Source organism: Protopterus annectens, chromosome 5.part0 (genome assembly GCF_019279795.1).
Source record: "Protopterus annectens isolate FY-2018-M chromosome 5.part0, PAN1.0, whole genome shotgun sequence".
NCBI lineage: Eukaryota > Metazoa > Chordata > Ceratodontiformes > Protopteridae > Protopterus > Protopterus annectens.
This window is the reverse complement of record NC_056735.1, coordinates 49,583,287-49,609,499: the sequence shown is the minus strand read 5'-3', so window position 1 is coordinate 49,609,499 and position 26,213 is coordinate 49,583,287. Positions and strand designations below refer to the sequence as shown.

Genomic DNA, 26,213 nt, shown 5'->3' with positions numbered 1-26,213 from the left:
CAGTTTTGAAACATCATGAAAGTAAAAGACTTGGTCCTCGGGTGTAGAATTGTAGAAGCATTTTAATATCCTCCATTTTTCTTAACTGTATCCTGTCGTCTCCAACTCATGTGGTACTGCTAAGGCATTCTGGGTAAGTTGACAGACAGAAACTGAGTGTGACATGTCCCAGAGGATTGTGCCTTGAATGGAATGTGCTAAGGGGCCATATTCCCAGCTGTCTTAATAATTTTAACCCCCTCTGAACCTAGGGGGAGCAGTGGCTGTATCTAAAGGTATTACAATTGCTGAGTTCCTCAAGTTCTTGTATAAGTGAACCAGGCTACCTTGCAAAAAAAAGCCTAATTTCTGCCTCTTGTATCCACACCAGCTTTCTGTCATTACCCAAACCTCCTAACTATAGGTAAATGTGCACAGACTTGACTGTAAACTGCTTTTGTTCAATGGCTCACTACTTGGTTCACCCTCACAGTTTCCAGTACAATGTCAGTAGTGCTGTTTAAAACTACATCCACAGTGTGTAGTGTTAATGATGAGCAATTATTTCCACATGATAGCCTTGTACTGCATACTACCATGATTTTTCTCTACTAGCATATAAATAATTAAACAAATGGTAGAAAGGCAAGGTGTTAAGTCTGTAGAATGCCAGACCATTTCAGAAAAGTGAATTCCACATCAAAAGGCTGCTAGCTGACCCCCCCCCCCCAATCTTTGCAGGCCTGGTGAAATGAGCAATCTTCAAATAACATGGACGTATGTGGGATTCTAGTAGTTCTAGCTGCATACATCACTGTAAAGAAGTGAAAAAGAAATGAAGATATTAGATGACTTGGTAGAGGGAATGTAATTTTGTCCAATGCACGAATTTACCATCTGTGTGCCATGCCCACTTGCAAATCATTTTTCTCAGTCTTTTGAGACTGAGCTTTTTTTCAAAAGACTTGCTGATTGCCATCGTGTTTGTGACTGAAGGATTTTCTATTAATGTATATTCCCAATTATGATGTACAATGGCATCTATGAAGGAAAGTATATTCTACCCCACCAGTCTAAATGGCACCAAGGACTTCTAGTTGCTGTGTGTGACAATGTCCTGTAAAACGCACACTGCATTGGGCTTGCACACTGCATTGGGCTTACACACACTACATTGGGCTTCTTCAGCTGCCAAATGAAGTGGCTGACTGACCAAATCTGCTTGCACAAGCTAAAAAATAAATATTGGCTGATGGCTTGCTCTGGTCAGTCTATTTAACCATGGCCTTAAACACAAAGCCCATAAGGTGGTAACATTCCGTCGACTTTAGTAGGGGCACTCGCAAAGTCAGTTTACAAAGAGCCCTGCAACTCCTTCAGCTGTTTCTAGGAAATGGAACATCATTCACTGTACTGATTCTGCCCCTGCATAACCAGTGAGGTATAACTGTGTAGCTAGATTGCCTCTTTTCCTTAGGCCCCTGTTACTATCCTACATTCTGCTGAATTTGCCCCTCAACATTCTTATTTAATAATAGTGTGCCATAAAGGCAACTGTGCCACATAAGTAGATAGCATAAAATAACTTTGACTACAAATCTGTGAGTTCACTACCCTTCTCCAACAAATCGATAAACCATCCTATTGTCTTGTGGAAGTATTGCTACATCGCTCTGTTTCCTTGTATTATCCTATTGCTGCTAGCTCAAGTTAAGACCATGAATCTTTGCTCACCCCTGCTATGCTACAGCTGTACCCCAGATTGTCCCACACTAGGGGAGGGGTTGCTCCTTCAAGACAGTCCTGTGCACAGACTTATCATTCCTGCACACAGGCATGGGAGTACTGTATCCCATGCTCCTTCAAGCTGGGTTGGGCCATAGTACTGCAGATTGCTTTTTTTTCCCCTTAGTATACCCCCCCCCCCAATGCTGACTTCATGTCTGTAGGCGGAATACTGCAAAGTGTGGTCTCTGAGGACAGTTCATCCATTTTACTGTGTTAATACAGGTTCTCCACCGCAGATCAGTTTTTGCCACCACTCACAAGATTATGGTTCAGTTTGAATTATTTAATCTACCCAGTCCTTGCTTAGCACCAGAGCAAAGCATATTGCAAGTAGCAATGCAAAATAATTACATACAGAAAATTATTGGAAGATCATACCAAATCCAGTCACCTTTAAACGTCTGGGATGAAGGTTGCAATGCAAAGACCTCAGTCAATGTTTTAAATAACATCTACTAGGAACCCTTACTTCTAAGTAAAAATGAGGCTGTCTCTGTATTGTATATTCTACAGCAACTGTGACCTATTTAAACCCAGGTTTTGGTAATTATATCTAGTTAGATTTTTTTTTTTGACATTTATTAGTGACCTGAAGTTTTAAACTGCTTTTAACTGTTTTCTTAATGTATTTTAATTGATTGATCTGTTTTTGTAGTAACCAAAGAGGTGAAGCTATCTTGCTCCTCTCCTGCTTTGCTCAGATATTTTCTTTACATCTCTGTGCTTTATGTATTTGGTTTGTCCTGTGGCTTGAATTTTCGATGTACGCAAGGGTTCTAGATGTGCAGTGAATTTCAGAAGTCCTGGTGGTCTTCTCCTTTTCTTCCCCTTCTGGTTTTTAAGATCAACTACCAAAAATGATTCCACTTATTTCACTTGATGGTCTTAACATTCCTCCCACAAGGTATACCTTAAAAGTGCATCCTCCCACAAGGTATACCTTAAAAGTGCATCCTCCCACAAGGTATATCTTAAAAGTGCATCCTCCCACAAGGTATACCTTAAAAGTGCATCCTCCCACAAGGTATACCTTAAAAGTGCATCCTCCCACAAGGTATACCTTAAAAGTGCATCCTCCCACAAGGTATACCTTAAAAGTGCATCCTCCCACAAGGTATACCTTAAAAGTGCATCCTCCCACAAGGTATACCTTAAAAGTGCATCCTCCCACAAGGTATACCTTAAAAGTGCATCCTCCCACAAGGTATACCTTAAAAGTGCATCCTCCCACAAGGTATACCTTAAAAGTGCATCCTCCCACAAGGTATACCTTAAAAGTGCATCCTCCCACAAGGTATACCTTAAAAGTGCATTGTATCTTCTACTTCCTGTTTTGTTTGTCAACCATCAAACCCTCATAGGTTTCATGCCCACTTCTTTTGAGCAGACACCAGCCATCCAAGCAAGAACTGGCTGGAGGGGTGGGGGGATGAGACCAACTTTCTTCAGAGTTGATTCCTTGACAGGAGTATCACAGTACTTCCACTCCTGATGACTGGGAGTCTAGAATTCACTGCATCTTAAAGATGCCCAGCCTGGAATTCACTGCTTCATTCTGTAGAAAGGTGGCCTTTCTGAGGACTAAGGTGCCCATTTGGAAGGTTATATTACCTCTCCTTATTTGAGCCCCCCCATCTGCAAATATTCACAGTTTAGAACTGCAGGACACTGAATTCATACCTGCAGTCTCACAAAGTGACCTGAAACCATACCTGTTCATGATTCAGAAGAATCAAGAATCTGCACTGCTTCCCCTAAATGCATTGCCTGTCCACTAACCTGACATTGTGGTATCTCATCACTTTACATGTGACAGATGTACACCTTAGCTAGTTCATTCCTTCAGCACATGGGTCATTTTGAAGAGATCCTTCTCTTGCAGCTCTATGTAGCCTTGAAGCAGTAAGTGCATTGCTTCTCTGTATATGACTATATTTACTCACAACACTAGCTAACCTCCTTGCTGTATTCGTGTATAACTGAAGTTTCTCACCCCTCCCCAAGAAAAGGAGCAACCTTTTTTTAACAGTACAGGCAGGGAGGCTAAGTAAAATGGTGGTTTGGTGGAGTGTAGGACATGGTCACGGTTAGTTTTTGTCATGATTCTACTTCATGTATTTGCAGCTCCCCAGTACGGTAGAAAAATAACCATAAGTGTGAGTCACTACTACACAGAAAGGTGTAATGTAGTCACCTTTCTGAGAAATGCATTCATCAGGAAGTCCACTTAGCACCCTCTTCTAGTTGTCTGTTTATGCAAAAAAATATATTGCCATCTAAATTTCCCTATGAAAATGTGGGCAACTTGGTTTGAATTGAACAGTGAATGTTAATTGCAGTGCATCCTTATCTATTGGGTTGATGCAGGGTTTTTGCATATTCTGCAATCCAGTTAATATTAACAACTTGTTACCATGGTACCAGAACTTCTGAAGTGACCAGAGCAGAAGAATCTAGGCATTGTACATCAAGCATTCATTTTGCAGCACAAAACTTATGCTACCTATAGCTATTTAAATACTAAAAAATGTTGAGGATGGTATGCTGTCCTCTTCATAGGTGTGTACTAGGCTAATGGCCCTGGAGCCTTTACAAGCCTAGCCCGTAGAAGTGCCCCGGCATTGTGCTGCCCGACATTGGTTCCCAGTGACTCATCAAGTAGAGCCACTGGAGTGATCCCCAGGGTGAACTTTATTTCCCGTCCACTCATCAAGATTTCTCTTTAAGAGGGCCAGTGAGGTGCTCTGCTTGACATGCATGAGAAGTCTATTCCAGAAACAAAGACGGCCAGCACCAGATGGTGAAATATTGCAAAGTTCAATGTGACAACTCCATCATAGTAGTGTGAACCCACTTATGAAGGCTTGGTGATGCCGAAACCGATCTGATTTCAGTTTTGTAGTGTGGGTTCACATTACTATGATGGAGGTGTCGCATTTAAATTTTGCACTGTTTCACTATCTGGTGTTGGCCGCCTTTTTTGTTTTTGAGTTATTATTGGTTTAGCTTTTGCACCTGCAATACTTGTGGTTCCGTGGATTTGGTATTGTAAGTCTATTCCAGAGCATGGGCAGTCTCTGGGTTATGAACCTGTCCCTACAGCATGTTCTGTTGATTGTGGTAATGAAGTTGAGGTCTCTGGAGCATGTGGTGTGGAGGGATTGGGATTTCTTTAGATGTAGAATTTCTAACGGAGCTGGGTCAGACATGGCTTTGTAAGCCGAGCCGACGTCACCCCTTGGTAGATGATGAAACCAAGAATAGCTGGGGGGGGTTTTTGACTGTCCGAGTAGGACATGTGCCTAGGATCCTCTCCGTGAGGTACTTTTGTGGCCTCTACAGCTGTTGCAGGTGGTAGTGCGGTACATGCCAAATGGGACATTATGAGGGAAGAGTAGAGAGAAATGATTACCTATTTCTTCCTTGATGCAAAACCCTTGGTAATGAGATGTGCCATATAGGACTTTCTGATCACAGTGGCAATGTGGTGGTTGGAGAGGTTACTGTCAACCCATGTCCCCAAATCTTATAATGCCTTCAGTGTTCAGTGGGCTCCCATCGATGTGGAAATCAGTGGGAACTGAGCTTTTCCCAAAGGGGATTATGCATTTTTTGGCATTAAGCTTAAGGCCGTGATTTTGACACCAGTCCTTGGTCTCAGTGAGGCCTTTCTGTAGGATGTCTGCATCACTTGAGGAATTAATGGCTCCCAGCTTGCAGTCATCTGCAAACCTGGTCAGCCAGAGTCCCTCAGTGTTGGCCTGGACTTCTAAGAAGTAGATGCCAAACAGGAGGGTCCACTACTTTCACACTGTGGGTTCTATCTGTGAGCCAATTTGCAACCTACCTAACAATAACAGGGGTTGATGCCTAGTTTGGTGAGTTTATCAACAATTCCTGAGGAAGGAATGGTATCAAAGGCCTTGGCCAGATCAAGGTAGGCTGTATGAACTGCCTTACCCTTGTTCACAGCTCTGGTGACTGATTCAAAGAAGTCAACCAGGTTGAGCAGGCATGATCTACCTTTCACAAAACCAAATTGCGTGGGATCTAGAGTTTTGGAGGTTCCCTATAGCCTTATTAATTAGGTCCATGATGATGTGCTCCATAGCCTTACATATCGGACTCGTCAGGCTAATGGGGCAATAATTTCCAGGGTCTGTAGCCCCTCTCCTCCTCTATGGAGGGGGATGACTGTAGCAGTGTGCCATTCAGTAAAGAAAAAGCCTGAGGTGAGGCTATGAGTGAACAGGGCACACAGATGTGGTGCCAATTCACTTGTATTTCATGTAGAACACAGCCAGGATATTGTCTGGTCCCATGGAAGCTGCATCCATGGCCTTGGACAATGCAGCTTTAACCTGTGCTGCAGTAATGCCAGGTACCTGGCAATCTTCCCGTATTGAGATTGGCCCTTTTCAGAATGGCATTAAATATTACTGATCCCAAGGATATTGCCAATATCCTGGCAGATTGATTTAGTGCCAACTTCACTCCCCTCTCACCCCCTAAAGGGCCCATCTCAATACCAAAAGATTGCCAAATTCCGATAATCACAGTCACACAGGTAGAAACAGCACTCTCCAAAGCTAAGAATACAGCATCCATGGGACCAGATGACATCCCAGGCTGTGTACTACATGAACTACAAAATGAACTGGCACACCACTGAGTGTCATGTTTAATCATAGCCACACCTCAGGCTTCGTGCCCACTGAGTGGCGCACAGCTATAGTTATCCCGCTCCACAAGGGAGGATCCACTTGGATCCCGGGAACTACCGTCCCATCAGTCTGACAAGCTTGATCTGCAAGGGCATGGAACTTATAAACAAAGACATTGGCAACCTCCAGACACTGGACCCCACCCAGTTTGGGTTTGTGAAGGGCCGATCTTGTCTCCTGAATCTGATTGACTTCTTAGAGTCATTCTCCAGAGCTGTAGACGAGGGCAAGGAGGTCCACACAGCCTATCTGGACCTCACCAAGGCCTTCAACATCATCCCCCACTCTGGAATCATAGATAAACTTACTAAGCTGGGCATAAATCCCTACATCACTTGATGGGTTGCCAACTAGCTTACAGACAGAACCCAGATTGTAAAAGTAGCAGACTCCAAATCCAGCTCCAGACAAGTGGAGTACCTCCGGGTTCAGTCCTGGGGCCACTCTTGTTTGGCATCTACTTCTCTGAAGTACAGGCCAACACTAAGGGAATCTGGCTAATGAAGTTTGCAGATGACTGCAAACTGGGAGCCATTATTGAATCCCCAAATGATGTGGATATTCTACAAAAGGGCCTTACAGAAACAGATGCCTGGTGCCAGAGCCATGGGCTCAAGCTTAATGTCAAGAAATGTATAGTCATCCCCTTTGGAAAAAAACATGTACCCATGAACTACCACATAGGTGGCAGGACACTAAATATCGAAAGTGTGATGAGAGACTTAGGGACACAAGTGGACAGTGGTCTCACTTTCGATAGCCACATCACCACAACGGTCAGGAAATCCTTCTACGTGGCACACCTCATCACTAAGGGCTTTTCATCCAGAAAAAAGGAGGTCATTGTCCCACTGTACTCATCCCTCATTAGACCCATTATAGAGTATAATGCCCCATTTGGTATGTACCTCACAAGACATCTGCAACAGCTGGAAAGGCCACAGAAATACCTCACTAAAAGAACCACATGCCTAAAGCAGATGCCATATGCTGACCATCTAAAAAAAACTCCAGCTATACTCTGGCATATCGTCTACTCGGAGGTGATCTCTGCTTAACATACAAGGCCATGTCAAACCCTGAGCTGTTGGACATGCTCCACTTAAAGAAATCCCAATCCTTCAGAGCCGCACACTCCAGGGATCTAAACCTTATCACAATGAACAAAACATGCTGGAGGGATAGATTCCTGACCCAGAGACTCCCCATACTCTGGAATAGACTGTCCATACATGTCAAGCAGAGCACCTCATTGGCCCTCTTCAAAAGGAACCTTGATGATTGGATGGGAGATAGGAAATTCACCCCAGGGAATAATGTCAGTCGCCCTCCTAGACAGGGGCCCAGAGAAGTAAATATTGTGGGAAAAAATTTCGAGGGAATTGTTATGGCTAGGTTGCATAGGCCTTAGGGCCGATAGCCTATTACCAACCTATGAGAGAGGAGTAAAGTTGGTACTGAATCTGTCGGCCAGTATGTTGGTAATATCTGTTGGCTCAGTATAGGAGGTACCATTGTGCAGTAACTCAGAGCAAATCTGGGTATTACCATGGAGATTCTTGATGTAGCTATAGAAGGCTTTGTGGTTGTTTTTTTGTGTCTGCTGCAATTCTGCCTTCATAGGTGGCACTGGGGATTTTGATGAGGGATCTCAACTTTTTGTTAAGGCTAATATGGGAATTTTTCACCTTTTTCTGCAACAGTTTTTTTTCTTCCTTCTGCTGTAGAGTTTATTAATGGTAGGGGACCACCAGATTGGGTTCCTTCTTTTTTGGAGGAGAGTGTCTTGGTTCTGTTAGGTATGCCTAGTTCCATGCATTTATGTATTTGTGGGATTCAGCAGTCGCATCTATTTTCCATTGGCATGGGTGCCATGAAGTTGGCCACCTCTGTTTTTAGGAGTACAAAGTCAGCTTTGGAGGAGTTTTTTTCATGGTGCATACCTTTTGTGAGGGGTGTAGGTGAGATGTGGATTTTCATGGTGATTAGTTAGTTTGTGGTCTGATCTAACCTACTGATGTAGAACTGTTGCCCATGTTAGTAGTAACCATGTCAAGGATGTTGCTTCCTCTAGTGGGGGTAAGAATGAGCTGATCCAGGGCATTGGAAATGATGAATTCCAGGAAGCACTGGGCCAGTACATTGGTGCATGAGTAGTTTTCCCAGTTGATGGAGTAGCTGAAAGTCACCTAGTATGAAAGTGTTGGGTAGGATCTTAATAGTTTCCAAGGCACTTGGGAATGTGGCATGAGAGTCTTGGGACATGGTTGGCGACCTGAATCGGTGTTTTGCCCAATGTTAGTTGTGCCTGGAGTATCTTGGATGCGTTATGCTGGGCTACTAGAGGTGTGCATATCCTTTATGAATATGGTGACACCACCATCTTTGAAGCTTCATTCCATGTTCTGAGGCAGAGGTGTGGAATGGGTTATAGCCTGGTAGTGCAGGGTTGCTTTGTTGCTTTAAACCAGGTCTCCATTAAAGCCCAAATGTCTATGTTCTCCATTTTGAGGAGTGCTTTGAGCGAGTGCATCTTAAAATTTAGACGTTTAGCACTGAGCAGCATGACCATCAGATTGCATTTATTTATAGCTGTTATGGTGGTAATTGTGGTCTTTGGAACATGTCTAAAAAAGGCACTATAGGGGTGGCAAGAGCATTGACCAGTACCCGAAAACCCAGGGGTGACAGATGCAGGTCATCTCTGGCAAAGCATTGGTCTGTCGATCATGTCATCCCAAGCAGACAGATACTGGATCCCCTTAGAATGACACCAGAAACTTTGCCAGTTGTTGAAGTCAACCCTTTTTTTCTGTTTGTACTGCAGTATCCTTCTGGGTGACAGGATGCTGCTCAGGGCTAGGGTAATACCTCCCTGGGCCACATAATCTGAGAGCTCTAACATGTCTCCATGTAGTCCAGGGAGGTGCATCTCTGGTCATTCACACCCACATGGTCAGTGACAGAGTCATACTTGTACTTGTTGTGGAGTGACCCGAGTCCATATGTTGTCAGACTCTGGCACCTGATGGACAGTTGACTGTTATCTTCTCCTTATTCAACTTAGTCAGTGGGACATCAGTGTGCCTCACTATCAAGTGACCTATGATTAGTGTATTGGACAAGCTGTTTTGCCTTAGGGGCTTAGTTCACCTACACAGTGTGCTCCTCAACCTATGTGTCTTGTGATTACCTATGATTAGTGTATTAGACAAGCTGTTTTGCCTTAGGGGCTTAGGTTGAGGAGCACACTGTGTAGGTGAACTATGTGGCTTGTGATTTGTGCTGTGTTGTTGTGGTAAAGTGCATTTCTGCTTTGGAGGTTTCTGCTGTTTGGGTAGATTTCTGCTGAGAGCCTCCGTGAAGGTGGGTGTGTGGTTTGTGCTTTTTATGTGATGGTGTGTGTTCTGGAGGGCTGTGTGTTCAATGTGGTGTGGTGTAGGTGTTGACCTCCTCTTGACCAGCTATTCCAGTCTTGGCTGGAGAGTGCGTGGCTTCCAATTTGGATATATAAGTGCATCTCTCAAGTCTGAGTGTTGGGGGATAAGAGGAAAGGGTTGTCAGTGTACATGAGGGAGTTGCTATGTTGCCTCAGAATGCCAAGTTCGCCAGGTTAATAGAGGAAAGTACAGGGAACTGACCTTTAGTTATGTCGGGAGGGATGGACACCATTACTAAGTACTGGAGCTCTTGTGCTGGAGCACTTGATTTTACTATTTCTAGTAAATGAATGTTATCTAGTTGTTGAGGTATACAAGAACTGAAACCTGTGACTTTTGTCTGTATGGGGGAGGATTAGAACTTAAACCAGCTACACAGTTCCAGTAAAGTCTAACTGGGAAGTGTGTGTTCTCTATACCTCTAAACTACAGATTTTCACAGAATGTCCAGATTTTTGTTTCATATGTTTGGTCTGTTAATTATAAAATCTGTGGTTTTCAGGAAAATCATTGAGGACTGAAGTCAATAAATAGCAGACAGTTGAGTTTCAGACTTCATATCCTTCAAAAATGCATGTCCATGCACAACCTATATTCTAACAACTTTCTAAGCTTATAAGAGCAATATTTAAAATCTGTCATTACTTCTGGGCTTTTGTCCCCCCATTATTTTTAGCTTTGTCCAAATATTTTGTATTAAGACGTTGAGGTATGGTGCTCTCCAAGATTTAAAGCATGGAGATTTTTGTCTGCATAAGTACATTTGAATTCTATGGTGTGGCTATGTCTGTACATATTCAGAAGACTGCATGCAATGCCGATGTAGATATGATATGGATACTGCAGCTGTAGATGCATCCTGTTCTATTTGCTAAATGTTTCTTTGTGCAGTCGTGAGACTTTGCAGCAGGTACCCCATTTTCATATTGTGAATTGCATGAACTTGTTTCTAGTTATGTAGTAGGGCACTTTTTCTAGTGCAGCAGAGTGAACTGGTGATTCATATTTTGTGTTGCAGGTGCACACCTAAACCCAGCAGTGTCCTTTGCTATGTGTCTACTGGGAAGGATGACATGGATGTTGCTGCCAGTGTACTGCGTGTCTCAGTTTGCAGGGGCTTTCTTGGGAGCCGTCACTGTCTTTGGCCTTTACTATGGTAAGATCAACCTTCTTGTTTTGTGTGAACCTGGGGGAGGAGGAGGGATATATGGACAGCACCAGGAAACCACACTCCATATAATAACACATCTAAACTGCATGTCCTTTGTCTGAATGACTATACAAATATCTCTCCAAAATCTAACTTGGCTTCAACATCTTTACAATGGACTACCATCCCTTAAGTTATAGTTAACATTTTGTTTTGATGTATTGGCTCTTATGTTGGTTCACAAAGCCAATTCACAATTGTTATGGTTTTGGAGCCCAGCATATACAGTTACAGGTCAGACTCTGTACTTGAGGACTGTTGAATATCTGCCGCAGTATTTCAAATATGTACTTTGTCTTCCGGTCCAGTTGGAACTACAAGTAGATCTTAACAGTTCAGTTAAGATGTCTGCTCAGGGCATTCAGTCCTGACTTTTACTGACAGTCTCCCAAAACATTTATCTGCTATATATAGCATTTACATCTGCTGTGTGGCTGACAAACGTCTGTGACGGACCAGTTCTCTTACTCATTTGACAAATCGGTAACTTCGTTGAATAAATGTGCTTGATTGAGGTCTGTAGAAGCTGTACTAACAACTTGATCTGAAGATGGGTTTTAATTTTTACAGCATTACAGCACATCTGTTTTGGTTAGTTGGTGGGTATGCATGTATTGTCTAATTAGCCCAAAATGCAGCTGCCCCCTTTTAGTAGTTATACTCTTGCAAATTCTTCATATGCGCATATAATCTTAACATCTGGTCAGGTTCAGTCCCTTGAATCTACTGGGTACAAATATCTAGATCTGTAACAAAGCTTTATAATAGTTTATAACACTGCAAGAATAGCAAAAACCTATAACAATCATACACAGTTGTGCAGAAAATAACCCGTCATTGGGCCAATATATTCTCGTTGCTGGTCTGTAACCTGGTACAATCATAGAGAACAGACATTTCTTAATGAGCTAACTTATGAAACTGTTTAAAACGTCTGCCATTTGTAGAAAATATTAATTTTTTATCTGCCATTTTGTATAAAATATTAATTTCTTATAATTGTAAAGTATGTCCGCTTCCTATGTAAAATTCCTGATTTGATTTTTAACATTTTTATTTGGATATTAAATTAATAACACACATTAAAAGGTTAAATGTATTAAATCTCTATGTACAATTCCTAATTAAAATATTAAGTAGTAAAATTTTTAATTGGGGTCAAACTGTCCAATAAATATTCCTGTAGACAAATGGGAATTTTAATATGAAAGTGTATCCAATTGCATTGGGGTCAAATAATCCTGGATCAAACTGTCCTTCCACCCAGACCTCTCAACCAATCGGGGACAAATTTCAACAGAATCAGGGACACTTAATATTAGTGCTACTAACTTTTGAAACATTGACGGAATTGGAGCATGTGAATTAATACACATTTTCTGAAGTAAAAAAAGTCTATAACTCTTAATTATTGTCATTATTCATTGTGTAATTAATCATCTTTCCTCCAAAAGTCACTAGTTTTAGGATGGATTAAGAGGCACAGAACTAAAATTTGAGTCAAAATCAGGGACAGTTGAGAGGTATGCTTCCACCCCATCCAGTCCTTTAACTATTTTACTGACTTCTCTGTAGCTAGTCAGCATGTAAAATCACATGTGGACATTACATCCATGGTGCAGGAGGTCGGGGAACCTTTTAAAAGGGGGAAAAAATCCTGCACTCTCTGCAAATAGCCCCCCATGCTCAATGCTCCTTTAAAGAGGAGCAAATGAGGTGTAGCACCAGTCTCCATGACAATAGTCTGCCTGACTCTCCTCTCGGGGAAATGAATGGGTTGGTGGGCTGACGCAAGTGGAAGCAAATGAGTCAAAAGGTGACGAGGAGTGAGGCTTTTTAGGCAAAACTCTACATGTAGGGGTTTGGCAGCCATGCAGCTACACTTGTACCTGCCCTGTTGCAGCATCCAAGGCCTTACATCTATTATTATCTCATTGCTTTCAGTAACCGCAGCTTTGTCACTTGTGAGCTCCTGCCCTGTTGCAGCATCCAAGGCCTTACATTTATTATTATCTCGTTACTTTCAGTAACTGCAGCTTTGTCCCTTGTGAGCTCCTGCCCTGTTGCAGCATCCAAGGCCTTACATCTATTATTATCTCATTGCTTTCAGTAACTGCAGCTTTGTCCCTTGTGAGCTCCTGCCCTGTTGCAGAATCCAAGGCCTTACATCTATTATTATCTCATTGCTTTCAGTAACTGCAGCTTTGTCCCTTGTGAGCTTTTTGTTTTGAGCTGGAAACCGCTGCTTTTTATATTTTTTTGATAGGCTTGTGAAAACTGCAGCGTCTGACAGACCTAATCAGTTAAAACCAGAACATGCAGATATCCTGGTAGATTGAAGCACTTCATTGCACGTCTATATCACAGTGGAAGATATGAACGGACCTGCTATTTTTACATATCTCCTTTAGGTCTACATTTTTTCCTATGTTAAATTGGTCATATGTATGTTCATTCAGAACTGTTCCCTGCTCTGCCTGATACTTGCTCTGATTTGAGTAATCTGTTTGGCCTGGCTATATTACCTATCCTGATTTTAAGTAGTGATTTTGCTATAACTGACTGACCAGTTACTGCAGGTGTTGTGTAGGTTATAGCATTCGAGCTTTAGATTTCACTTGTTACTCACTGGATAGTTTTTCTTGAATGCTGCTTACTGTTTGGGTAAATCTTTTGTCTCTGTCTCGTACTATTTAAAAGGTACCTTTTCTAATGCCTGTGGGTTATGAATGCTCCATCAAAATGATGTTTGCTGAGCTACACTACAGTGAGCTGACTTGAGTAGATTTCTGCAATCATCGTCTCATCTGGCTGGTTCTGTACTTCTCCAGTCTGGCCTCTCACTTGTATTATTTCTCAGACCCCTCTAGTCTCCAGACCTCTCTAGTCAGCACTAACAATTATACAGCAACACTGCTCATCAGGAGACGATGGATTGGATCCTCCTCCTATTGCCAGTCTTACACCATGCAGTATCCTAAGGCAGTGTAAGGATTGCCGCAAGGTCATATTTAACCCAAAGGCAAATCTCTTGGAGATATAAATACTTTAACTATTTAACTAAACTGGAATTAGATGTCGCTAAATTAGTAGCATGCAGTGAGCTGTTCACACCTAATGTAACATCTGCATACTGTGAGTATCTTATGCTGTTGCAGTGCCTTAAAGAACCAATGAGAATCAGTTTAAACCCTCAACCTCCTGCATGTGACCAGGCGTCACCAAATCTAAACCAACATAACACTATCTGAAACCATTAACACAAAAAGGGGTCACAATGGCATGCAGAATCCCTTAAGTCAGCAGGACCACACTTTGAATATCTGGCAGCAGGTGGCTCTCTCTAGTTAGACATACAGATGCTCCACTCGTAAGGCTGAGCAAAGATCGAATGATTGTTTTTAGTGTTACCACCTGTCCCACTTTGCGAGGGACAGTCCCTCTTTGGGCGGTTATGTCCTGACCAAAAATATTAAAAATGGCAAATGTCCTGAGATTGTAGGACATAACTATTTTATGTAATAGTTGCATAAAATAGTTATTTCTGTATCTAAAATACCTAAATGTTACAAGAAACAGGATAAGCAACTAAACTGCTACAAGAATAAGCTTTTATTTCGGCAAAAAAGTAAAGTTCTATCCTTTGTACTGACCGTGGGTATGTGTCGGCCTGTAAAATCTGATGTGTGTCCCAAAAATGTCCCACTATGGCCATTTGAAAAGGTGGCAACCATAATTGTTTTCAGGTCAGCCAAGGAAGACATGATTGACAACTCTAACTTCTTTACTAAGGATGGCCTGCATCTTTTCCTTGTGGCTTATGTTGGCCAAGACTTTCCTTCAACATGTTTGTTTTTTGTGATAAGGCAAGATTGGTCTCCTGAAATTACCTACATAGGTACTCAAAATAATATTAACCTGACACTTCTCTGTGATGGAAGCCTTAACAAAAGCTGCACTCCTTTCAGGCATTCCTAACCCAGGAAAATATTACATATGTGTAGTTTCTGAAACATATATTTTCAGAATAACAATAGCATGGATTAATGGCTGCCACTCCTACAGACCCAATATTAGACTGGAAAGTTTAGCTGGAGGGTGAGTATCTCAGTTCAACTCCTCCACATCTTTCCACGAAAAGCACAACCCATATACCATCCCCCACCAATTCCCTGGCAAGCCACAAGGCTTATGTAAACAAACAAATTAAAATCCTCACTATACAGCTCAGGTCTATCCTCTTAGGTGACTTCAATTACACCTCCGTAAGCTGGAGAACCTATATTACCACAATTAAGTATGCACAATAATTCCTGGACTTCATTAATGCTAACTCTTTTAGACTAAGCAGTCTACACCTTTACAAGGGCTCAAATTCTATACACCCTTACAAGGGCTCAAATTCTATTGGTTGTCTTCAACCAAGCCCCCTTTTTTTCTTTTGTTCAGAACTCCTTGCCAAATCTGACCACAGTGTACTGCCAGGCCCAAGTTTCCCTGTAAGCCCTCCATGTTTATAGAGATCACCCCAAGGCAAATCTACACCAACTAACTAATGGCCAAATTAAATTCAAAAACGCCCTTCTCGTCCCCCAATGCCCACAGCACACAGGGCCTTATTCATGGATAAGTTCTATGCCTACTTCCAGGCTTGCATTGAAGCCTCTATATTTGTAAGGCATAAATACAGTGCCAGGTTTAATACTGGGGTTTCACAAGATTGTCTTAAGTTATGAGGAAGAAAAGTAAAAATCACAATCACCACATTCTTAGTTAATCCTCTAGCTAACAGTCTGCCCAAATGCAAGTATGAACTGAGAATAACCTCCAATGGTAAGGATAAGCACACAGCCTTTAGCTATACCAGAAACCTCGGAGGTGATACCAGCAATGCCCTGAATTAATGGAAAAGCACGCCACCAAGGACACGGACATGGCTAACATAACCCATTTTGGCTCACGCTTAACTCCCCCATCCCCACCTAATTGGCAGTAGCACATTAGTATGCTTATGCCACCCCCCCCATATCCTTTCTACCACCTTTCAGAACAAAGGAGCCCTCTCAAAGGCTGAGAACTCTAACTCGATAGGCCTGCATAATGTGCCAGGCTGTCGTCTTGTCAGCACCAAATGTCTGGCTGAAGACAGTGCAGCGCATCTGTTATGGAACTCATCTTAGACATAGGCAGTCTTTAAATCCTGGACCAAACCAGTCTGGTTTTGTTAGGCAGATCCTGACCCCTACATCTGGTAGACTTTTGAATGCTTCACTAAGACAATAGACTTGAACAAGTTAGTTCACACTGTGTACATGGACTTGGCCAAAGCCTTTGATACAGTCCACATTCTGGCATTACTGATAAGCTAATCACACCTAAATGTAAATACTTAATAGTACCTGCTGGACATCACAGTGGCTCACTAACAGAACCCAGATTATTACTGTTGGAGGCATACACTCAACCAAGAGAGTAGTTGCCAGAGGTGTGCCCCAGAGATCAGTAGTGGGACCACTTTTCTTTGGTATCTATTTGTCTGATGTTAAAGCAGACACAGAATTTGTGGCTGACTGTTGCAAACTGGGGGCTGTCATCTGTTATAAATACCCCACATGGCCAATGGATTTTCTAAAAGGACCCAATGTGCACAAACAAGTGGTCCTTGGAGACTATGACCTCAAACTAAATGCCACACAATGTAGCACTGTCCTTTTGCAAACCCAGGCACCCATGCTGCTATCACACAATGCCCCCCACAAATATAATCCTGTTAGAGACTTTGACATGTCCATCTTTAGCTGCAATGACCACCTTTAAACCACCTTCAGAGCCTCTATAGATCTAGGCCTATGCAGTCTCCTTCACATCTTGGTATGAATACCCCCCTGGAATAGACAACCCCAGATGTAAAGTATAGTAGCTCCTGACCCTTAAGTGCAGCCTAGATGACAAGATAGACAAGTGTAAATACACCTGTGGTTTAATCCCTCAAACCCTAACATGTAAATGGGGTTAAAACTAGTTGAGCCTTTCTGTTGCGGTCTTGTCTAGTCTCTGAAAACCCTTATGGAAAAGGATGAAAGTAAGTCTTAGGATAATTCATCCTGTGGGGGGAATTTTCATGTCCTGGTAAATTCAGTGGGGGATTGTGTGGCTACACTACAAATGGTCTATCAGGTCAAAAGCATAATATGACCCTAAACCCTGTATCCTCCTATGGCTAGATGGGTACATCTTGGGTCAGGGGAGATGGCCCCAAGTGTTTATGATGGATCCCTATTGGTATGATGCTGATGTCCTGGAATGGAAATTCTGTACATGCAAAGGTCTGCATTACTCTGGGTAAACGGAGAGATCTGTGATTTAGTAAGCTTTCTCTAAGGCACTGTTGAATGTAAGACCTGCCCACAGCTAGCAGCACATTGTTTAAACTTGCAGAATGCCAGTCTTACGTTTTAGTTATACAGAAACTTCTGTGCCCCATTTAGTTGCTGCCAGTTTGTTCAGTACCACACCTCTGTGAATGTGTAGGTGTTTGCACTTAGATCATGTGTCCTGATCATGCTTTAATCCATCATGTCCTCTAAAAGGGACTATGGGTTGACTCCTTTACTGTCCTGTTTATAGCACTGTTTTCTGATCACATTTTATAGATGTGACTTCCTTGGCTCGTTGAAACTTATTGTCAAGTAAACTTTCTGCAGGATATGAATTTCTTCTATGATCCATTTTAGAGGACAAATGTTTGCATTTTATCTTTCAAATGGGGGGGGGGGGTGTCACTCTACACCTGGAAGTGAAGCCTGAGTCCTGGTCTGACCAGTCCCATCACTTTTCATCAAGCATACACAATATAGGAATCTGTGTCAGACAATGACTTGATTTTTCCCTTACTGTACCTGTCCTTTCTGGACTCTGGTGTTGGCAATCTTGAGGGTGGTGTTCTAGAACCAGACAGTTACTAGTGTTTTGTATGAGACTACTCCAGTACATCTGCCCTCTATCATTTTGATCATATTGGTGATGAGGCGACCATCCTTGACTGTTAAGATTAAGGAAGAGCATACAGCACAAATACATTTTTCACCATGATTTATCTAATAGTACCTATGAGTTTATACTTTAATAGTTTTGACAACTTGCGCAACTCCAAATAGCTTTTACAGTCCTATACATGTAATATACCAGCTCTAACAACGGTCTTCTAGATCTGCAACATGTAATGTTTTCCAGTCTAAATTCTGATGATTTGCCTGGCCTGAAAATTATTTTGAAAATCTTTTGGTTTCAAGTCTGATTGAGATTTGCCTGGCCTGAAAATTATTTTGAAAATCTTTTGGTTTCAAGTCTGACTAATTTGATTTGGCAATTCTTCAACATGTCTTTTAGAAGGTATTACTTCATGAGAGCGACACAGAGAGAGACAGACTCTTAGCTCTGTTCTATTAGAAGGTATTACTTCATGAGAGCGACACAGAGAGAGACAGACTCTTAGCTCTGCTTCTATTAGAAGATATTACTTCATGAGAGAGAGAGACAGACTCTTAGCTCTGTTCTAAAATTAACATGAAGAAAATTCTACATTCCGTGTTCTGTTTCTGCAAATATTCACTAAAACAGACTATTGAGATGGGCAGCCTTGTATGTTTAAAATATGTCGGTATGTTGAAATTAAACTTGATAGAATATTTTCTGTCCCAGACGTGTCTTAAGCCACCATGTTTCCTGTTTTATAGCAAATAAGACCTTTTTCTGCTGTCACAAATGTACATAAAACTATACTTGCCATAGGAAATTTTTTTAGAGAGGCTGTCTTTTTTTTTGCACCACAACTTTCCATTGTACAATTGTAATCTTAAGAGTGGGCAGAGGGACTGAAGCAATGTTTCTATTTTTAGAAATAGAGCATCTAAAATTTAACATTTGATTACCCCTGCCCTTCTACTTTCTGTCTAGTAGAAAAAAGCACTAAAATGCCAGACATCCTGCATCAGAACTGTTGGCGAATTAGTTGCACAGAACTGCTTGTTAGCAGTGCCATGTCTCAACTGTGCAGACTTTCGCAGAATGTTCAGATTTTTGCCTTGTATTTGTGATCTATTTTTTTTGACAAGTTTGTGGCAAATTATTAAAGGTTGAAGTTTGAAACTCAACTGTCTGTCATTTTCTAACTTCAAACCCTTCAGAAAATTCATGCTAATGCAAAATCTGTTCTATCAAGGTTTTAAATATTACTTTTACAAACTGTCCTCCTTTTTTGGCCTTTGTCTAACTTTATGGCTTTGTCCAGAGTTCTTTAAGAGGTTTAGAGGTATGGCTATCACTGAAATTCCTGTGCTGCTCTTTTAAAATAGAATCTGCCATGGTACAGCAACGTTTATTTTATGAAAGAATTAACACTTGCAAAAACAGTAAAACCTCTATATTACCTATGCAAACTTATCATCTGTAAAATATTGCTTCATGATTACAGAATCAACAGTGAAATGTTGTTGGTTTGTCCTTATAGGTAAGGAAAAGCAAGCACTTTAGCCCTGCTGTGATCACAATCGGTAGTAGCAGCAGGGAGATAATACAAATGTTCGAGGTGAGAGGAACTCAGTACGCCGCAGAGTGGCTAAGTTGTGGGTAGTGAGCTCTTCCTGTCAATGAATAAACTACTTGCAGAGTGCCCTGAAGATCAGGAAAATGGGCATAACTGGTAACAGAATAGGCTGAACTATTCTCCTGAATGTAGATGTGAAAGAAGGCTACCTTCTGCCCCAGCCATATGCACAATAGACAAGTGAGAGATGCCATGGCTGGTGAGAGATGGCGTGGCTGCTATAGAACATCTGTCCAAACAAGGGAACATCTGTCCAATCAAGGGAATGTTATGAATGAGATCAGTGATAATATAGATAAATGTGATCAGAAGTGATTAGAACTGACAATTCCATTATTCTTGGATCTTTTAAGTCAGCTCTATCCTAACATGTAGATGAACTGGAAGCCTTGAAATATGTAAACTCAAACCAGGCTGACTGCCCTTGGAAGTGGCCAAAGAAGACTTGCTGAAAACAGGAGATGAAAGTCCGAGGTAGATTTGAGAGCCTCAAGTATGGTAAAAATGCCAAAGGAATTGGATGGCAAGGACTGAGGCCAATTTGTCACAAACTGCCTAGCTGGACCAGGTTAACAAGGGAAGTCGTAGTCTTAAAAAAAAAACAGTTCACTGTCAGTACAGAAGAGTGGTCTGGAAACAATTTTTTACCTAGTTTAATCAATAATATCAGACAATTTAGAAATGACAGTTATAGCTTTACCATGGAGTAAGGGAGTCAGGAGCCATACCCAGAGCCCTTGGTCAACATTATACCTACTTTGCATACTTTTTCAAAGATATGAATAATCATTCGAAGAAATTTACTGAACTGTTATTGCCTCCGGGATTTGGTTATTCCCTTCCCCATTAACTCCATGACCCAGATAAGAGTCTGCATCTCTCCCTCATGTTGGAGCAGTTTCTCATTTTCTTCAGCCTTCAAGCGCTTATCTAAATTCCAAACATTTGGCCTCCAGTTCATCTTTCTAACTCCAGATGGATTTAGTCCTCTGAGGAAAAAGGTGAACTGTGTTTCTGAGGGTTGCAAGTTCCCATCACCAGACTGGTTATCCTCCTGGTTGCCGATATGAGCTGCAATTAAGGCCAAAGTCATTTCTTCTTTAGGTTGGCATGCACCAGTCCTTTGGCTTTACACACCTTGGCTAACTGGTTCTTTGTCAGCTTACCATAATCCTCTGCAGACATTTTTGCCAGCTTTCCCCAACTAAACTAACAAAATAAAACTGTTGTGAAAATGAAATTCTGTTTTCCTTGTGGCTGCTGAGAGTACACACACGTTTAGTTTCAATTGCCTACAGGCTGCAGAAGTTCAATTAATATCCCACCACTGCTCGACAATATGCAAAGTTCCCATTCCCCCTCTGGGCCAGTAACCAAGGAGCCCGAATCTTCACCAGTGAGGGCCATTCATGTGGAACAAAAATAGACAGTATTTCCAGATGCAACAAGTCTCAAAGGTTAAAAGTCTTTAAAGGACAATAATATATTTAATCAATAATAAAAACACGTGAAAATAGAAACCTTGTTTATTGTATAAACACCAGAGTTTCAATCGCACAGGAAATATTAAAATAACACACTTGAGTACCTCACTGATCCTCTTAAAGTGCAACTTTGTATGCATGGAAAACCACAAATTTGTCCCAGGGGTTCCACTTGTGCCACTCATTGACAACGGGTGAGAGGTGCTGACTGAGGTTTCTTTTTGGGGATAAGCTCTTGGCTAGGCTTGCAAGGGCCCCAGGACCATTAGCCTAGTAAGCTTCTATGATCCTATGAATAGATTTGCACAGATACAGAAAAACGGTATGGCTAACCTCACTGTTTTCCTGACTGATATAAAGAATTACTTATTCCCTGGTTACTTACTAAAGCAAGGCAAGATGAAGTAGATGAGTGATCTATGTCAGGTTTCAAAAACAGACTGCCCTGACATTTTAGCCTCTCTTAGCATGAAAACATCATTTTTGTGCTGGATTATAGACTATCACATACATCTGGTCATCTGACTTCTGGTTCTTGTACTACTCCCTTTACTAGAAAACTGAACCAGAATTTCACACACTTGTTACCATAATCACAGAGCTTTGCTAAGATGTGTTGCAGCTTCTGGAAGTCCTAAAACCATTTAATCATTTAACCATTCCATGGTAGCAATTACTCACTGCTACTGGCAATAAAATGAGGATTCCTAGCCCTTGTTTTCAGACATTTCATCTCTGGCTGCAATCAGAGCTGTATGATACAATCTTAATAACCTACCAGATAATTTTAAATTTCAAAACTATTTTTCAGTGTTAGCTGGACTGTTGAGATGAATGTCTTGGTCTTCCAGTATCCTATGAGTTACAATACAGTCTAACATACAGGTGCCTTTTTCTTTGTCCAGCAGGACCCACTTTGCGTTTTTTTTTTTGGTAAAGCTGCTTGTTTTCAGTTTGATATACAAATGACACAATTATTTACAAAACTTCCCTGCCCCACTTCTCCTGGCATAGCTGGCAATATTTCACATCATCGCAAGGGCAAGTTTTGAAAATCTTCCTTAAAAGAAAAATGAGAATACAAATTAACTTGGCTGTCTTGTCATGTAAAGTAACTACTGAGTAAATGCAGTTTGAGAACAGATTGCTTTGATTATGTCAATTTTCAGATTATCTGCTATGCCTCCTCCTAATTAGCACAGCCAAATTCCTTCTTCATTGCTGCTACTTGCATACTTTACTACTAGTATGCATCTTCTACACCGTGATTCTCAGGAAATTTTCAATGCAATGCTTGTATATTAATGTTTGTGGATATCCATACAAATTTTATTGTACTGACTGTAAGAATTAATAATACTGTACTGTAATTGACTGGAGTGAGACTTGAGAACAAAAGTCAATATCTGTTGATTACCCATGTTTATTCTGAACAGGTGCCCATCTTTTCCTTTATGAATCAAGTCTTGTGCACTCTTTAGACAGAATTCTCCTCCAAACACTGTAGTTCATTCAATAAGGCTTTATTATAGCAATAACCCACGCCTGGGTGTGGGTAATGCGGGATTTAACCACGGTTGGCGTGGTTTGGTCCCGGTGAGCCCGAGGACCAAACGAAGACAACCGTGGTTAAATCCGCATTACCCACACCAGAAGTGGTTATTATATTAATGACATTATTTAAGAAAAGAAATAATTACTTTTCTTAAATAATGGCATTGTATAATGCCTCTTTGCTGCCCTTCCGCAGCTGTCTGGTATTCCGCGGCAGTTCTGATGTACTGCGCATGCCTACGCAGTACATCAGAGCTGTGGGCAAAAGCAACGGAGAACGCAAGATCTCCGTTGCTTTTACTGTTCGCTATGTTAAATGAGTTTAACATAGCGAGACAGCTATAAAATAAGCTACGGAGATCTCCGTTACTTATTTTAAAGCTGTCTCGCTATGTTAAACCCATTTAATATAGCGAGACAGGTTTAAAAAAAAAAGAAACGGAGATCGCAAGATCTCCGTTGCTTTTTACACACTGTGTCGCTATGTTAAAGGAGTTTAACATAGCGAGATAGCTTTAAAAAAAAGCAACAGAGATCTGCGTTGCTTTTTTTAAACCTGTGTCGCTATGTTAAACTCTTTTAACATAGCGAGACAGTGTTTTATACTAACGGAAAAAGTCCGGGCGACCGGACCTTTTTCCGTTAGTATATTGAGGGATTTACAACGGCACGCTGGTTGGGCTGGCCAATCAGCGTGCACGTTTTAGAGGAAGAATTGTATAATAGATGTTTACAATATCTGAATACTGTCTTCATTTAACAGTACAGATAAACAATATCTGAATACTGTCTTCATTTAACAGTACAGATAAACAATTAGTGTTTAAAGTTACTGCACATCATATTCTGATCGTCCTGAATAATGTAAACTCTCATAGTCTTTATATGACCTGTCTTATGTACTCAGTCTTTATATGACCTGTCTTATGTACTCAGGCTCGAGTGTCCTCTTCTCTGAAGTAACAGGTTGAACAAACTTGCTAACCTTTAATTAAACTGCTATCCTGAACACAACATTTTAGTCCAGTAATTTTACTTCTCCTAACCTTGGTCTCAGGCTTTGTCTTGTATGTACAACATTCCATTAAGGAACATTCTGTAGCTAGCAAGATTGTATCTTTCCCTTGAGAAAAGAACATTCTGTCTGCACACTTTATACTTATCTTTCCTTTCTAATAAACTGTCTCTCAAGCATTTTCCTTTCTGCTTAAATGTCTTTTATGCATAAATGAAACATTTATGGCCTGTTTGAATTGAAGTCTCAAATTTGATAACTAGATTTAGTCTAGGTTTTGATGTACGAGTGGTGTATTTAAAACTTGCACATTATTTAACCCCTTTTTGCTGGAGGAAGAAAATACATCTGTATACTGTACCTTGCCTCCTCTAAAACTGGCACCCTTTGCAACTGTTTTTTTTTTTTTTATGTAGAATCAGTCTGCAGACATATTCTACACTTCTGTTGAATTATTTTACATAATTTTTCAGCTGAGGATTTTAAAACATTATGAAGGGCCAAATTTTCTGAAAACCTACATGACCTAGTAGCTAATGGTTGTACTTGATTAGTTGCTTGGCCAATAATGTTGGTACATGGGGCGAAAGTCCCCTTGTTCTGTTTTGTACACATACAGCCTTACTCCCGGGACTGGACTGGCAACTTTACATTGTGCCTTTTTATCAGCATTCCCTGCAATTTTGCATTGTGCCCTTTTATCATCACCCTTGGATCCCCCCATCATGTTTGGATCTTTGCCAGATTAGCCTCGACCATTGTGCTAACTTGGCTCACTTCCTTAATCTCCTTCTACTGCATTGGATATAGAGGAATCCCCTCCTTGGCAGATTTTTTTGCTGCCGCATATTGTATAGTCTATCATGGCTATTTTCTGAAGACTAATTGAAATCTGCACTAAAAAGATAATTTTATAAGTGGTCTTGAAGCATAATTACCATATTCTGTGTTAACTTGTGTCTATAAATTATTTAAATTTGCTCTATAATGCTACTTACCTTTTTTAGCTTTTATGAATATTTGAGCTATAGTAGTTTTCCAAATGTATGCGATCTGTATTTTGGGTCTATACCTTTGCATTTCATCTAATGCACAATCCATTATGTGAAGTGTACTGTAATTTGTAAATAAATTAAGCCTGCCATGTTATACCTCGAGTATATTAAATAACTATTACTACCTATTTAACTTTTATTTTAATAAGCCTGTAAAAAAATGACTGAATAATGTGAAGTATTTTTGGGTTTGACTGAAATATACTATACTAAACACATAGACTATGAATGTTATATTCTGAAACTTGACTGAAATTTACATTAGCATATACTGAACATTTTAAAAATAGCTGTGTATATTCTGGAAACTTAACTAAACTAAAAATATCTTTTGCCAGTGTTAACTAAGCACAGATAAAAGCACAACTGAAACTGGTACAAACTATTAATATCTGTGTTAGTATTGCCTGAACATTGATAAAAACATAAACTGAAACTAATACTGTTGTACAACTGTTTGACTTGACCAGCAAGGTTATTTTTCTTTCTGCTTAACTGTCTTTTATGCATAAATGCAACACAATTTATTTTACCCTTTAGCCTGTCTGTCTAAATAACTACTTTAAAATGAAAGTCCCTAATCTAACACTGACTATGTATTTACAAAACTGCATTATAAAGTGTTGCAAATAGACTGCATTAAATATGATACTGGGAGCTTTTCTTCCATTGCCCCTGTTAAAAAAGGGCGCCTGCATCCAGTCGGACTTGTCAGTAAATAAACAATAACTTGGACTATAGTAAACCGATTTGCATTGCCCTGAATTATGCATGCTATTTGTATTTGCTTGATTTGGATCGGGCTGATCTGTACCTGCAGTACTACTGTCTCCATCCCCCCATTCTGAGTTAAAATGTTATATCTGCACTAGATTCTGAAGGAAATAATCTAGCGTTGAAGCGCTTTAAAATCTGAAATCATACCTATAAGAGTTGAAGGAGGCTGCCTTCATCTAATTTCGGATACACTGACTCGTATCATAACCTCTCTTGCTGTAGCTTGCTCCTGTTTCTTATCCTGCCTCTTTTTAGCCAGAGTTGGTCAGTGGTATCAATTCATTGATAACTGGCTGCAATACAAGTCGTCCATACCTGATACTTTGGACATTTTGTCATTTGCAATGGCCAACTTTTTTTTATCCTTCAATAGTAGGTTTGCCCTCTTCTGACACTGAATCACTTGTCTTCCATTTAGCAGCTGCAACTTCAGCCTCTCTGTAGGCATCAGATGCCAAGTAATAGAATATTTGCTAGAAAGTGTTTCTCCTAGACTACTAAATGCACTGATTCCTCTACATTCATTGCCATAGCAACCATAGCAATACCATTTAATAGCGGTATTTAATCCCCGAATTTGCT

The 26,213-nt window shown here is 40.8% G+C and overlaps 1 protein-coding gene across 1 annotated transcript in view; it reads left to right on the top strand.

The window, feature by feature from the left end:
• Nucleotides 1–26,213, top strand: part of LOC122802482 (aquaporin-9-like) — a 117,075-nt gene that overhangs the window by 2,019 nt on the left and 88,843 nt on the right. The window contains exon 3 of the mRNA XM_044072129.1: nucleotides 10,950–11,087. Coding sequence (XP_043928064.1) covers nucleotides 10,950–11,087 — 138 coding nt within the window. The remainder of the gene's footprint in view (nucleotides 1–10,949; nucleotides 11,088–26,213) is intronic.